Genomic DNA, 14,602 nt, shown 5'->3' with positions numbered 1-14,602 from the left:
GCACCGCCGAGCCCTGGTGCAATACGTTATGACGTATAGCCTGGGCTAATGAGATCTCCCAGTTGTTACTTTACAAACATGGGACGGTCTCGTCATCTTCAACAGTCTACCCGTACCAGTAGCACCGTATCTGGTGCTGGTAACAGCAATTTTATTGAATCTTTTCATAATTTTTTTAGACCCTCCTTTGCAAGGCCACCAGAGACAACAAGTCTGACACATAGTCAACGGCTGGAGAGGATGATACAGGAGTATCTCCAAATGAACATCAATGCCATTACTTTGCAAATGGAGCCTTGCTCATTTTGGGCGTCAAATCTTGAAAAATGGCCAGAGCTCTCCACTTACGCCTTGGAGATTTTGTCGTGTCTATCTGCCAGCGTTGTCTCTGAATGTGTCTTCAGTGCTGCTGGGTGTGTGCTGACAGATAAATGCACGCGTCTGTCCAGTGACAATGTGGACAGACTAACGTTCATCAAAATGAACAAGTCATGGATCCACAAGGAATTTACTACCCCTGTGTCATCCTGGGGAGAGTAAATGCTTGTGTATTTTGAATGTGCTTGATGCAAATCTAGCTGTGAAGTGTACAACTAGGGCACAAGTGCTGCCACTAATGGGGTGTCTGTGTGGCCCAATTTTTGGAAAAAAGGGAGACTCTTCTTGGAGTAACCCTTGCTGTGTTTTTAAAAATGATCCAAGATGCACAGCGCTGGGATCAGGAAAGACTTTGCTACCTACCCCGGTGTCATCCTGGGGACGATTAAGTATGATGTATTTTTGAATGTGCTTGATGCAAATCTAGCTGTGAAGTGTACAACTGGGGCACAAGTGCTGCCACTGAATGGGTGGGTGTGTGTGGGGCCCAATTTTTGGAAAAAAGGGAGACTCCGCTTGGAGTAACCCTTGCTTGCTGTGTTTTTTAAAAGGAGCCAAGATGAACAAGTCATGGTTCAGCAAAGACTTTGCTACCTACCCCGGGTCATCCTGGGAATGGTTAAGTATAGCGTATTTTTGAATGTGCTTGATGCAAATCTAGCTGTGAAGTGTACAACTGGGGCACAATTGCTGCCACTGAATGGGTGGGTGTGTGTGGCCCAATTTTTGGAAAAAAGGGAGACTCCGCTTGGAGTAACCCTTGCTTACATTGTTTTTAAAAATGATCTAAGATGCACAGAGCTGGGATCAGGAAAGACTTTGCTACCTACCCCAGTGTCATCCTGGGGATGGTTAAGTATGGCGTATTTTTGAATGTGCTTGATGCAAATCTAGCTTTGAAGTGTACAACTGGGGCAAAAGTGCTGCCACTGAAGGGGTGGGTGTGTGTGGCCCAATTTTTGGAAAAAAGAGAGACTCCGCTTGGAGTCACCTTGCGGTGTTTTACATGATTTTAGAAGGGCGTGCCATGCCTATATCTGTGTCTCCTCCCCTTTTCTTTGTCCAGCTCTTTTGTTTTCGCATGAGTATATGTCCTTGTCACTTTCCCATGTGTTTGTGTTGTGTTGTGAGTTGTTTGTCACATTTTGGACACCTTTGAGGGTGTTTTCTAGGTGTTTTTATGTGTTTGTGATTGCCTGCCATTGTTTCCTATGCGGTTCGAGTGGTTCGCCGAACCGGTTCGCCGAACCAAACTCGAACGAGACCTCCGTTCGGCGAACCGAACTCGAGCCGAACCGCGGCCGGTTCGCTCATCTCTAGTGGTCTCCAACACTGAAGTCCCCAGTGTTTCCCCGCTTCCAGCTCCACAGGGCACTGAATTTTCAGTGAGTACAATGAGCGACGGTAAGGAGCCGGAGGCAGCAGAGCCGGAGACAGCATCGCTGTAGAGAGGTAAATATAGAAAATCTTTTTATTAAAAAGACTTGTGTTTTCTCCTGTACATGTCACACTTATGTCACTCGGATCACATTAGTGTGCGATCTGTGTGACTCCCGTACTACCAGCGAATGAACGGACATGCCTGCATGTGTGCGTGCAGGGTCATAAGTGGTCACACGGTCCGTGTGAAAACACGGACTTGGGAGTAACAGCAAATAATAACATGGGTACGTGTGGCATCCATGTTAAAAACGGATGTCACACGTACCTGAAACACGGACGTCTGAAACCAGTCTAATTATGTATGGGACTGCCGGAAAAAGTTGCGTGCAGCATTCGGTAGCCCTCTAGGGAATTAATAGAGTGTCAGGGTGAACATGTGCACAACCACTCTCTTCTAAAGAGTATAAAGGTTCCTTGTCTGACAATTGGTATGAGGTCCAGCAGTTTGACCCCCAGTAATCAATATCCTAAGGATAAGAGATAACTTGTTTTCACCGGACATCTCCTTTAGCACAGAAAATTCAGAATTTCTTAAAACTTTGTTTCATATTTTATATGTCTTTGTACCCATCCTTTAATTATTTAACATTTCTTGATTACAAATAAGCGAGGGGGAGGTGTGTGTCTATATGTAAAATCATCCTTAAAACCCATCCTGCGTGACAACATATGTGAGGGTACTGAGAATGTAGAGTCTCTATGGGTGGAGATAAGGGGGGGGAGAGTGAATAATAAAATACTGATAGGGGTGTGTTATAAGACGCCGAATATTATGGAAGAGGTAGAGAATCTCCTCATAAAGCAAATTGATAAAGCAGCGAGTCTCGGAGAGGTAATTATTATGGGGGACTTTAACTATCCTGATATAAATTGGGGAACAGAAACTTGCAGTTCCAGCAAAGGAAATAGATTTTTGATAACAATGAAAGATAATTACCTTTCACAAATGGTACAGGACCCCACAAGAGGGGGAGCACTACTAGACCTTGTACTAACCAATAGGCCAGACCGCATATCAAATATACAAGTTGGGGGTTACTTGGGGAATAGTGATCACAAAATAATAAGTTTTCATGTATTCTTTAGTAAGATGTATAGTAGAGGGGCTACAAGGACACTAAACTTCAGGAAAGCAAATTTTAAACGGTTGAGAGATGATCTTAGTGCAATAAACTGGGATGATGTACTAAGTAATAAAAGTACACAAAGCAAATGGGAGACTTTTATGAGCATCCTGAATAGGGCTTGTGCAGAAAATATACCCTATGGGAACAAACATGCTAGAAATAGGAGGAAACCCCTATGGCTAAATAGAGCTGTAAGGGAAGCAATAAAAGAAAAACAGAAAGCCTTAAAAGAATTAAAGAGGGTAGGTAGTGATGAGGCATTATATAATTATAGAAAATTAAATAAAATATGTAAAAAGCAAATTAAGTTAGCTAAGTTTGAGACAGAGAGACTCATTGCGAGAGAAAGTAAAAATAATCCTAAAATATTCTTTAACTACATAAACAGTAAAAAACTGAAAAGCGATAGTGTTGGCCCCCTTAAAAATAGTCTTGGTGAAATGGTGGAAGGGGATGAGGGTAAAGCCAACCTGCTGAATGACTTTTTTTCTACGGTTTTTATACAAGAAAATGCCATGGCAGATGACATGACCAGTGATGCCATAAATTCACCCTTGAATATTACCTGCTTAACCCAGCAGGAAGTACGCCGCCGCCTCGAAATCACTAAGGTTGACAAATCTCCGGGCCCGGATGGCATACACCCCAGAGTACTACAGGAATTGAGTTCTGTGATAGATAGACCATTATTTTTAATCTTCTCAGATTCCTTAATAACAGGGTCGGTACCGCAGGACTGGCGCATAGCAAATGTGGTGCCAATATTCAAAAAGGGGACAAAAACTGAGCCGGGAAATTATAGGCCGGTAAGTTTAACCTCTACGGTTGGTAAAATCCTTGAGGGTTTCTTGAGAGATGCTATACTGGAGTATCTCAAGAAAAATAACCTTATGACAGAGTATCAACATGGGTTTATGAGGGATCGATCCTGTCAAACTAATTTGATCAGCTTCTATGAAGAGGTAAGTTCAAGCCTGGACCAGGGAAATGCAGTGGATGTTGTGTATATGGACTTTTCAAAAGCTTTTGATACGGTGCCACACAAAAGGTTGGTACATAAAATGAGAATAATGGGGATAGGGGAAAATATGTGTAACTGGGTTAAAAACTGGCTCAGTGATAGGAAACAAAGGGTGGTTATTAATGGTACGTACTCGGACTGGGTCTCAGTTCATAGTGGGGTACCACAGGGGTCAGTATTGGGCCCGCTTCTTTTCAACATATTTATAAATGACCTTGTTGGGGGCATGCGGAGTAGAATTTCAATATTTGCAGATGATACTAAACTCTGCAGGGTAATCAATACAGAGGAGGATAATTTTATATTACAGGGAGATTTAGGTAAATTGGAGGATTGGGCTGAGAAGTGGCAATTGAAGTTTAATGTAGATAAATGTAAGGTCATGCACTTGGGTAGAGGAAATAACATTTATGATTATGTACTTAATTGTAGAACACTGGGTAAAACAGACACAGAAAAAGACTTGGGTGTATGGGTGGATGGTAAACTTCACTTTAGTGGACAGTGTCAGGCAGCTGCTGCCAGGGCTAATAAAATAATGGGATGTATTAAAAGAGGTATAAGTGTTCATGAAAAAAATATAGTTCTACCTCTGTACAAGTCACTAGTGCGACCGCACGTAGAATACTGTGTACAATTCTGGTCACCGATATATAAGAAGGACATAGCTGAACTGGAGAGGGTGCAAAGAAGAGCGACCAAGATTATTAGAGGAATGGGGGGGGCTGCAATACGAAGACAGGTTATTAAACTTGGGGTTATTTAGTCTGGAAAAACGAAGGCTTAGGGGAGATCTAATCACAATGTATAAATATATGAGGGGACAGTACAGAGACCTTTCCAAAGATCTATTTACACCTAGGCCTGCGACTGGAACACGGGGGCATCCGCTACGTCTTGAGGAAAGAAGGTTTAATCATAATCACAGACGAGGATTCTTTACTGTACGAGCAGTGAGACTATGGAACTCTCTGCCGCATGATGTTGTAATGAGTGATTCACTACTAACATTTAAGCAGAGCCTGGATGCCTTTCTTGAAAAATTGAATATAACTAGTTATGTATATTAGATTTTATGACAGGGTATTGATCCAGGGAACTAGTCTGATTGCCGGATGTGGAGTCAGGAAGGAAATTTTTTCCCCATTGGAACTTGTTTGCCACATTGGGGTTTTTTGCCTTCCTCTGGATCAACATGTTAGGCTACGGGTTGAACTAGATGGACTTAGAGTCTCCCTTCAACCTTAAAACTATGATACTATGATGATGATTATATAGCCAGTATTATTTTAAGGTGGTCTTACTTTCAATCGAACAGCTGTTGTAACCACTAGATGGTTTAATAACCAAACTTTTCAAAAATGGCTTAATCAGTAAAGGTTTTGAGATTGTGAAGAATGTTATAGGATAATGTATTTATGTGTTATAGACCACACTTTTTCATGATGTAGTGTTATGAATTGTACAACTGAACATTTGACCATCTTACCATTTTAGGTTTGGTAACAGAGTGTGCGAAAAGCTCTCCTGTGGATTATTTTTGGTACAGAGAAACACTGAACACCTCGACCAAGATTGATGATTCAGGCACACTTCAGTGGTGGCTAGTGCTTAGCTTGGCATGCGCTTGGGGTGTACTTTATGTGTGCACCATCAGAGGGATTGAAACAACAGGCAAGGTATCATAAAAAAAAAAATCATAAAATTTAATTAATGAATTAACTTATAGAGATAAGTACTTGATTACAGCTATCAGAACATATGAACACAGAAAGGAATACAAGATTATTTTAACGGTATGTCCGCATGCTGCATCGTTAGTACATCTTTTTTCCTGTGGTCACAGAAAACGCAGCTTGTGGCCCAAAAAACGCATGACATTTTGCTGCGTTTTTGTGAATGCGTTTTTTAAAGGAGAAACAAAATATGATAGGATAATTGATAGCTAGAATAGATAGAAAAAATAGATAGAAAGAATAGATCGACAGATAGAAGGAAAGAACATATGGAATAGATAATAAGAAAGAACAGATAGAATAGATAGAAAGAAATAACAGAATGGCTTGACAGATAGAGCGATAGCTAGCTTGGCCAGCTATTTTTTAAATTATTTTTGGTAAAAAAAAATTATGTGGAGTCCCACTCATTTTTTATATCCAGCATAGGAACAGATCCCACACTTTTTTTATAATTATTTGATTTATTTAAAAAAAAAAATTACGTGGGGTCCCTCCATTTTTCTAAAATTAACCAAGGTACAGCAGACAACTGGGGGCTGAAATTATTGGGGTGGGAAGGGCCATGGTTATTTTGCCCTTTCCAGCCTAACAATAGGAGCCCGCAGCTGCCTAAAAGTGGTGCATTCATTAGATGCGCCAATTCTGGCTCTGGACCTGGAACTTCCCATTGCCCTGATGTGGTGGGATAATAAGGAGTTAATGGCAGCCCACAAACTGTTAATAAGCCCTAGATTAGTAATGGGAGGTGTCTATGAGACCCCCCATCACTAATCTGTAAGTGAAAGGAAATAAAACACATACACCCAAAAAATCCTTTTATTTGAACTAAAAGACAAAAAAGCACCCTCTTTCACCACTTGATTAACCCCCCGAACACTCCTGTAGGTCAGGCGTAATCCAGACGAGGTCCAACAACGCTTTCACCACTGCCACATCTGAAACTCACAGCAAGCGCCATAGAACATGATCGCCTGCTGTGAGGTTCAGACTGCAACTGAAGTGAGCTGCTGTATCAGCGGTGACGTCTCTCAGGTGATTTGTGGTCACAGGTGGAGGACTTCAGCTGTGGCCACGGTTAACCTGAGTGACATCACAACTAATCGCGCAACTCACTTCCTTCCTACCGACATCTGTGATTGGAAGGGTCAGACACAATATCACTCAGCGTGAGGGTTCATCTGACTGCAACCTATCACAGACGCTGGTGAGGGGGGGAAGCAGTGCATATTCAATGAAGGCAATGAGCAGCCCAGGAAGGGAATGAGTGGCCACGGACGCAATGTGACAGCTGCCTTGATGAATCAGTAAGTATGAAGGATTTAATCCTACCCCTTTGCACCAGATTCTTGTCCCCATAGACTGCTGATCACACGGCTCACTTCGTCCTACCGGTGTCTGTGATTGGAAGCGTCAGATACGCTGTCACTCAGCGTGGAGGCTCATCTGACTGCAACCATAGTGCATATTCAATGAAGGTAATGAGCGGCCCAAAAAGTAAATGAGTGGCCGTGGGAGCAATATGACAGCCACCCCAGTGTATCGGTAAGTATGAAGCACTTGATCCTACCCCTTTGTGCCAGATTCTGGTCCCCATAGACTTTATATGGGGATCGGCACCTGCCCAGACACCAGGAACCAATCCCCGCAGATCCCAAATCAGCGTGGGATTGAACTGCCAGTCTTCCAAAATGCAGGGACAAGACACAAAAAGAATTAATATGCTGCATCTTAGCAGCGTCTTCAAAAATGCAGCAAAAAAAAAATGCACAGAAAAATAGAAATGCATGTGTTTTGGTACATCTTTTGTGACAACAAACCACCAAAAACGCTCCAAAAACGCAGTAAAAGATGTAGTGTGCAGATGAAGTCTAAAAGCTTTTTTGTGAGCATTTTTTGGTATCAGCTTCTATGAAGCTGAGAAATTTTAAAGATATTGTTAAAAACATTTTGGGCTCATTCAGACATTACTTTTTTTTACATACAAGTTGTAACCATGTTGTTTATTTCTGCATTTTGTATTACTAGAAGCAATGTGACATAAAGAATTGAGGTATACATTAGCAAGCTGTGTACGTGACTCGCCCACCCCAGGGCTATGGGACACCCGGTGCCGGGCCGGACTAGTCCGGGGGTCGTCAGTGGTGGCAGGGCCCGACTCCGTGGCCCTGGTGGGTGTCAGTTAAATATGGCTGGTGACATGGGTTTGTGTTCGTGACGCCACCTGTGGTATGCGGCTATTAAGCTGCCGCTGCTGTGTAAGGCCTCCGGGGTGATGATATGGCAACAATGGTGGTACTGCTCCCCACAGGTGGAGCGGTGCCCCGGGGACACTGTTGGTGCTCGTGAGAGTCTATGGTGTTGTGTGGATAACACGGTGCAGGGCCAACAGGCAATGAAAGAAACAGGCACAAACAGTAGTCTCTTTACCTTCTCCTCTTTTACTCGGCAGCAGTTTAGTCCAGGGAGACCGTCACAGGTGGTGAAGGGGATCCGGTCGGCCTGGAAGTACTTGGGGTGATCTTTTTGGCCAGTTGAGTATGAGGCCTACTCCCTAATCTTTCTTTTCTTTACTATTATAGGACCCTGCACTCTGAATTTAGCAAAGGCCCTCCTGCTGCTGGGACCAGTGGTTTGTCCCTTTTTCTGTGTGGTAGACTGCACAGGCCCTCTCTGGTGCTTCTCTGCTGGAGTCCACACCGGGCCCTTGGGATGCAGCTGTACCTTCAGATTGCTTCTGGGCCAGGGGGCTTGCAGCTCTCCTGCCCTCCGGATTCGGCTACCAGGGAAGGATTTTATACCCTGGCAACCACAGACTCCGATGTCCGAGTCTCTTCTGTGCCTCTCTGCACTTCTTGCTTCACTGGGCCAAGCTATTCCAGCTCTAGGCCCCAGTTCCACAAGGCAGCACTACTCTGCGTCTGTTCTCTTTGCTTCCTTTCTACAGACAACACTACTTCCTCTCCCAGGTCAGACTTAAGGAATGCTCCCTAGAATTCCAGAGCTCCCCCTGCTGGCCGGAGGGAGAACCGCATTGGATGTTAAACTTACTGGCCAATGGACCTCCCAATTACCTCCAGGGTAATGCTGTGGTGGCGACCAGGTCCTGGCACCACACTCCCCCTTAGTTAAATTCAGTACTCCCGGACTGTAGAAACAAACATTACTTAAACATTACTTAAACGTTACAAACTTAAACACTACTATAAGAGTCCAGTGTGGCTCCCTACCGGGTGTCCATTACACTGCTCCATGAGGGACCCGCCGCGATCAAACCCCCAACGTAGGCCCAACGTAGGCTCTGGGCGTGCGTCACAACATTGATGACCCCACTCTATGCACGCCGGATGGGTTTTTCTTCAGGGGTGTGGAGCACACTGGTGCTAACTATGTACAATTAGAGTGTTGGCCACCCATAGTCCAGTGGCCCAATTGTCCATTTACTTAATCACCTAAAACAAAACATTACATACAAGACATTTTCACATAACTATTTACACTCTGTTAGGTATTTTACTTTCTATGTTCTATACCTTGGAGGGGGCTGTCCCCGAGTGCTACGTTGGGACCGGCGTAGCTCTGGGGTTTGTCCCTGACTACCCAGAGTGTCTGCCCCCCCACGTGTTATTGGTAGGCCTAACCCTGACAGGGATGCATGTGGGTTGCCTACGGGGTCTCAGATTCGCCAAGGGTATGGCAGGTTCACCACTGGCAGGGGGTTGAGCCTCCTGTTCTACTGCTGGCGTGTCATCTTGTGTTGGAGCGGACAGTTCTTTAGGTGGATCTGGAACCTCTTCTGTTTCTGGCTCGACCAACTGCGGGAACGTCAAGACTGGTACCACTATGGCATTGTTTATTCGGGTCCAAGTTTTGGAGAATTTTCCAAGGATTGTTTGGATCATCTCTTCCTCTTTTTCTTGACTTTGGGGACTTTCTTGTACTTCTTCTACTTCTTTTTGGGTTCTGCACCGTTCAGGGCACGCTTTCAGGCGGTCTCGAGAAACTGCTTGATAGGTCTTGCCTTCATCTTTGCTTATGAGGCATACCTTACTATTGTCAAAGTTGGAGGGAATAATGGTGTAGGGTTCATTCTCCCACTGATCATCTAATTTATGCGCCCTCCGCTTTTTCTTGAGGACCTGTTCTCCAGGTGCTAAGGGAGTTGCTGGGGCTGTCTGATTGTAGTTCTGCTCTTGTCTCGTTCTTGCTTGGGACAGGCTCCTTTCTACGCATACACCATTAATTGAATAGGATCCATAATATCATAAATTCCAATATTTCTAAACCATGATCCCAAAATTACCATTAGAGCCTACAAATGATCACTGGTTAATTGGTTAGACCATAAAAAACCATCCAAAAGGACACACGTCTTTTTTAGGAAAATTATATACAAATCTTTATTAACAATATTATTATTTGTAAAGGCACACAGTATAGACAAACAGTGTTATTAAAAACATGTGAAAAACCACCATATTAAAAACCAACAGGGCAGTGTGGTCAGTCGAACAATATCATCCACATGGAATATTATGCAGCAGTCATGATTAAATATCACAGGCTCAGTTATGTCAACATATAGATTTAAAACCAGATGACACTTTTAAATTCCATCGCCGGTACAGCAACTCAAAATGATCATACCCATATTGATATAATGGATAAGAAGACTTTGCTACATGGTTTATAGATATCACATATGGATCAGTCCTGACAGCCAGAAATAATGTTACAATTTATTGGCATAAGAATAGACATAAAGGAGGTCAATAATTTGCCTCTGAATTATAGTAAATTTGTCCAGAATAATCAGCCAAAAAATTGCAGTCAGAGTTGCAGGCAGTCATTCATTGAACATGATTTGTAGATATTACATCTATAAAAGCAAGTGATTACAGCCAGCAGGAAAAAGAGGGGTCCAGCTGATACATATAAGCAGATATAGGCAGTTTAGCCAAATGCATGAATTTGCATGTGTGCCAAAGCTTGTAACCAGAATAGCAAACAGTCAAAATTACACATCTATATGCTGGAGTTATAAGGAGCAGCATCAACCATACAATTTACCATAAACACTGAGCCATAAAGTAGTGCAGGGACAATGTCCTAGGTTAGATGAAAGTTATAGTAATTGTCTGGTAATGCAGACCCGCTGTAGCCATAGTACCGATCCCGACCACACTGCCCTGCACCTCGACACGTTTCGCAAGAAAGCTTCGTCCAGGAATCCTTTCTACGCATTCCTGGACCTTGCGGTACTGCTGTTGTCGCTCTGTATCCCAATCTTCTATCTCCTGAACCGCTTCAGGTGACACAGTCCCCATCTCAAAGTCTACAGGTAACTTGCCAGGTCTTGCTCGCATCAGGTAAGCAGGGATACAGTTGGTCGAATTTACTGGGATATGGTTGTACAGGTCTACCAGATCTGGTAACTTCTCCGGCCATTGGTTTCTTTCTTCCAGAGGTAGAGTCTTCAGCATATCAATAACCACATGGTTCATCTTCTCGCACAATCCATTGGTTTGGGGGTGGTACGGTGTTGTTCGGATTTTCTTACAGCCGTACATGTTACAGAACTCTTGGAACACTTCGGCCTCGAATGCAGGACCTTGATCAGTCAGTACCCTTTCCGGATAACCGTGAGGCCGACAAAAGTATGCCTGGAATGCTCTAGCTGCCGTTCTGGCTGTCTGGTCCTTCACAGGCACTACTACCAGGAAACGAGAGTAATGGTCCACAATGGTGAGGGCGTACACATAGCCTGACCGGCTTGGTGTTAACTTCACGTGGTCCAGGGCCACCAACTCCAGGGGCTGCTTCGTGACAATTGGCTGTAGGGGAGACCTCTGGCTGGCATCATCCTTCCGCCTCAGGTTACACGGACCAAAGTCTCGGCACCACTTCTCGATCATCTTTCTCATGTGCACCCAGTAGAACCGATCGCGGAGTAGGGTCTCCAACTTCTTCCACCCGAAGTGTCCTGCTTTATCATGGTAAGCTGCTAGGACCATTGGAGCATCCCTCTGTGGGACCACTATCTGCCAGACAAGTTCATTCGTTCGCCAGTTGACATATCTCTTGCAGAGCTTGCCTTGGTAGGTGAACAGTCGTCCCCTCTCCTTCCACAACTGCTGGGCTTCTTGTGGAGCGTCTGGACCGAGATGGGTCTCGGCTTGTGCTAGCTTTTCTTTGACAAATCGCACGGCTGGGTCACCGTTCTGTGTCTCTTCCCAATTATGGTGGAGTAATGGGTTGACCGAGACCTCGTGCTGGCTCGAGCGCTTCACTCCTACAGCATGCTCACACTGGGAAACACCTTGGTGATGGAAAGCCGGTAACTCTATCTCTTCGAGTTCATCCAGGTCTTCTCCAGACTCGGGTAAGTGAGGCATTCTGGACAGCGCATCAGCATTGTTATTCTTCTTGCCAGCCCGGTACTTGATGGTAAAGTCAAAGTTAGACAGCCGGGCCATCCATCGCTGTTCCAACGCACCTAACTTGGCTGTTGTCAGATGTGTCAACGGATTGTTGTCCGTGAAGATGGTGAACGTGGCCGATGCCAGATAAGCTATCACCTTCTCTCTGCCTCCCTGCACCTGGGACAGAACTGCTCCCAGTCCCACATTGCTGGCGTCTGTATACAGTACAAATGGCTGGCTGTAGTCAGGGTAGGCCAGAATTTCTTCTCCCGTGAGAGCCCCCTTGTGCCGGACAAAAGATGTTTCTATTTGGCTGTTCCATTCAAATGGAGGGCTCTGCTTCTTAGCCTGCTTTGGCTGGCCCACCAGGAGATCTTGAAGAGGCGCTGCTATCTTTGTGAAACCATCAATGAACCTTTGGTAGTAGCCCACCAGCCCAAGGAACTGCCGCACCTCCTTTACCATGGTGGGTCTTGGCCAGTCCTTGATTACGGTGACTTTCTCCGGATCAGGTGCCACACCTTCTGCGTTGACCACATGACCCAGGTACTGTACCTTTGGCTTCAAGAGGTGATATTTGGACGGCTTTATCTTCAGGCCATACTCCGACAGGGACTCAAACACTTCTGCTAAGTGCCTCAGATGATCTTCGTAGGTCTTGGAGTAGACTATGACGTCATCCAGGTACAATAGCACGGTTTCAAAGTTGTGATGGCCCAAGCAGCACTCCATCAATCTCTGAAATGTCCCTGGGGCATTGCAGAGCCCGAACGGCATACAATTGAACTCACAGAGACCCATTGGTGTCGTGAATGCAGTCTTCTCTTTGTCCGCCTCTGCCATGGGAACCTGCCAATACCCACTGGTGAGATCCAGGGTGGAGAAATAATTAGCTGATTTTAAGGCTGTTAGTGACTCTTCTATTCTGGGTAGTGGATAAGCATCTTTATGTGTAATGCGGTTAATTTGTCTGTAATCCACGCACATTCTCATTGTACCATCTTTTTTCTTTACGAGCACTAGTGGAGCTGCCCAAGGGCTACAGCTATCTCTGATAACCCCAGCCTCCTTCATTTCCCGTAACATTTCTTTGGCACGCTGATACTGTGCTGGGGGTACAGGGCGGTATCTCTCTTTAATGGGATGATGATCACCCGTGGGGATTTGATGTTTAAACTCTTTTACCTGCCCAAAATCTAGGGGGTGTTTGCTGAAGACCCGCTCGTACTCCTGTACCACCCGGTAAACCCCATGCTTTTGGTGTGAGGGGGTGGAGTCGGTGCCCACATGTAATTTTTGGCACCAGTCTTCCAGCTGCCCCTTGGAGCCATTGTCTTCCGCCTGGTCGGACGGGATCAAGGGTTCCACTGCTTTGATGGTATTGTTACTGACAGTGTACAGTTTTGCTACAGTGGCGTACCGGGGCAATTTGGCTTCCTCCTCCCCACAATTCAGGACACGGACGGGCACTCTCCCCTTGCGGACGTCTGCTACCCCTCTGGCTATCAGGACTCCAGGCCTACTGTCTGAATACACCGGTTCTACCAAGGCCTGGTAATCCTAACCCTTGAGGCCTATTGCTGCCCGACACCATATCAACATTTCACTTCTTGGGGGTATTGCAATGGGGAGGGGGTCACTTACCCTCACACTGCCAATTTCTCCTCCGGCCAGCTCTACCTGCTGCCTCCTCATCCGGGCTTTGATCTCCCTCTGTAGGGCATGCTGCTGCCCGGAGCTGGCAGTTTCAGACGCCTGTTGCAACAAAATTATCACTTCGGCAAGACAATTTTCTATCACATTTGTACCAATGGTTAGCAGTGGGTCAGATTCTTTGCGATCAATATCTACAATTATCATCCCCTGACATGGCAATTCTACCCACCCCACTTTAATGGTTACTTCTTTATACCCAATTTGAGGTAAGGGCTGACCATTTCTGGCCACAATTGTTAAATCATCATCTGGGCCATGGTCAGTGTCTGAATCAGCCCAATATCTTTTGTACAGTTTATAAGGGATGGTTGTTACCTGGGACCCCGTATCCAGGAGGGCATTCAAAGGGATCCCATCCAGCACAATAGGAAGGACCGGTCGTCCTCCCACATACTTGCTGCGACTGGGGGTTGAGCCGGGCTTCCTTACACCTGGGGGTCGGCTCCTGGCCCCAGGCTCGGCCCATTTAAAGGACAGTGTCTTGCAATATGGCCCGCCTGGCTGCAGCGGCGGCAGATTGGTTGTCCCGTTGAATCATACCGGTCTGTGTCTTTTCCTCGGGTCGGCGGAATCCTCCTCTGTCGCATCCATGGGACGTCATCTGGGCTGGAGGCCAACTCGATTCTTGCAGGCGATGGGGTCACTTGTAGAGACTGCACGGCAAGGGCAGCTACAGTCTTGGTCAGCTCCTGGACCTGCTGTCTGAGCTCTGCAGCAGGATCCTTATCCAGGGACTGCGTCTCAGCCCCTGCAGCGGCT

The 14,602-nt window shown here is 45.5% G+C and overlaps 1 protein-coding gene across 2 annotated transcripts in view; it reads left to right on the top strand.

Annotated features, from left to right (window-relative positions):
• Positions 1-14,602, top strand: part of SLC6A19 (solute carrier family 6 member 19) — a 913,143-nt gene that overhangs the window by 339,338 nt on the left and 559,203 nt on the right. For both annotated transcript variants that reach the window (XM_075315004.1, XM_075315002.1), the window contains one exon: positions 5,467-5,648. In XM_075315004.1, coding sequence (XP_075171119.1) covers positions 5,467-5,648 — 182 coding nt within the window. The remainder of the gene's footprint in view (positions 1-5,466; positions 5,649-14,602) is intronic.

Source organism: Anomaloglossus baeobatrachus, chromosome 6 (genome assembly GCF_048569485.1).
Source record: "Anomaloglossus baeobatrachus isolate aAnoBae1 chromosome 6, aAnoBae1.hap1, whole genome shotgun sequence".
Lineage (NCBI taxonomy): Eukaryota > Metazoa > Chordata > Amphibia > Anura > Aromobatidae > Anomaloglossus > Anomaloglossus baeobatrachus.
This window is presented reverse-complemented; position numbering and strand designations above follow the sequence as displayed.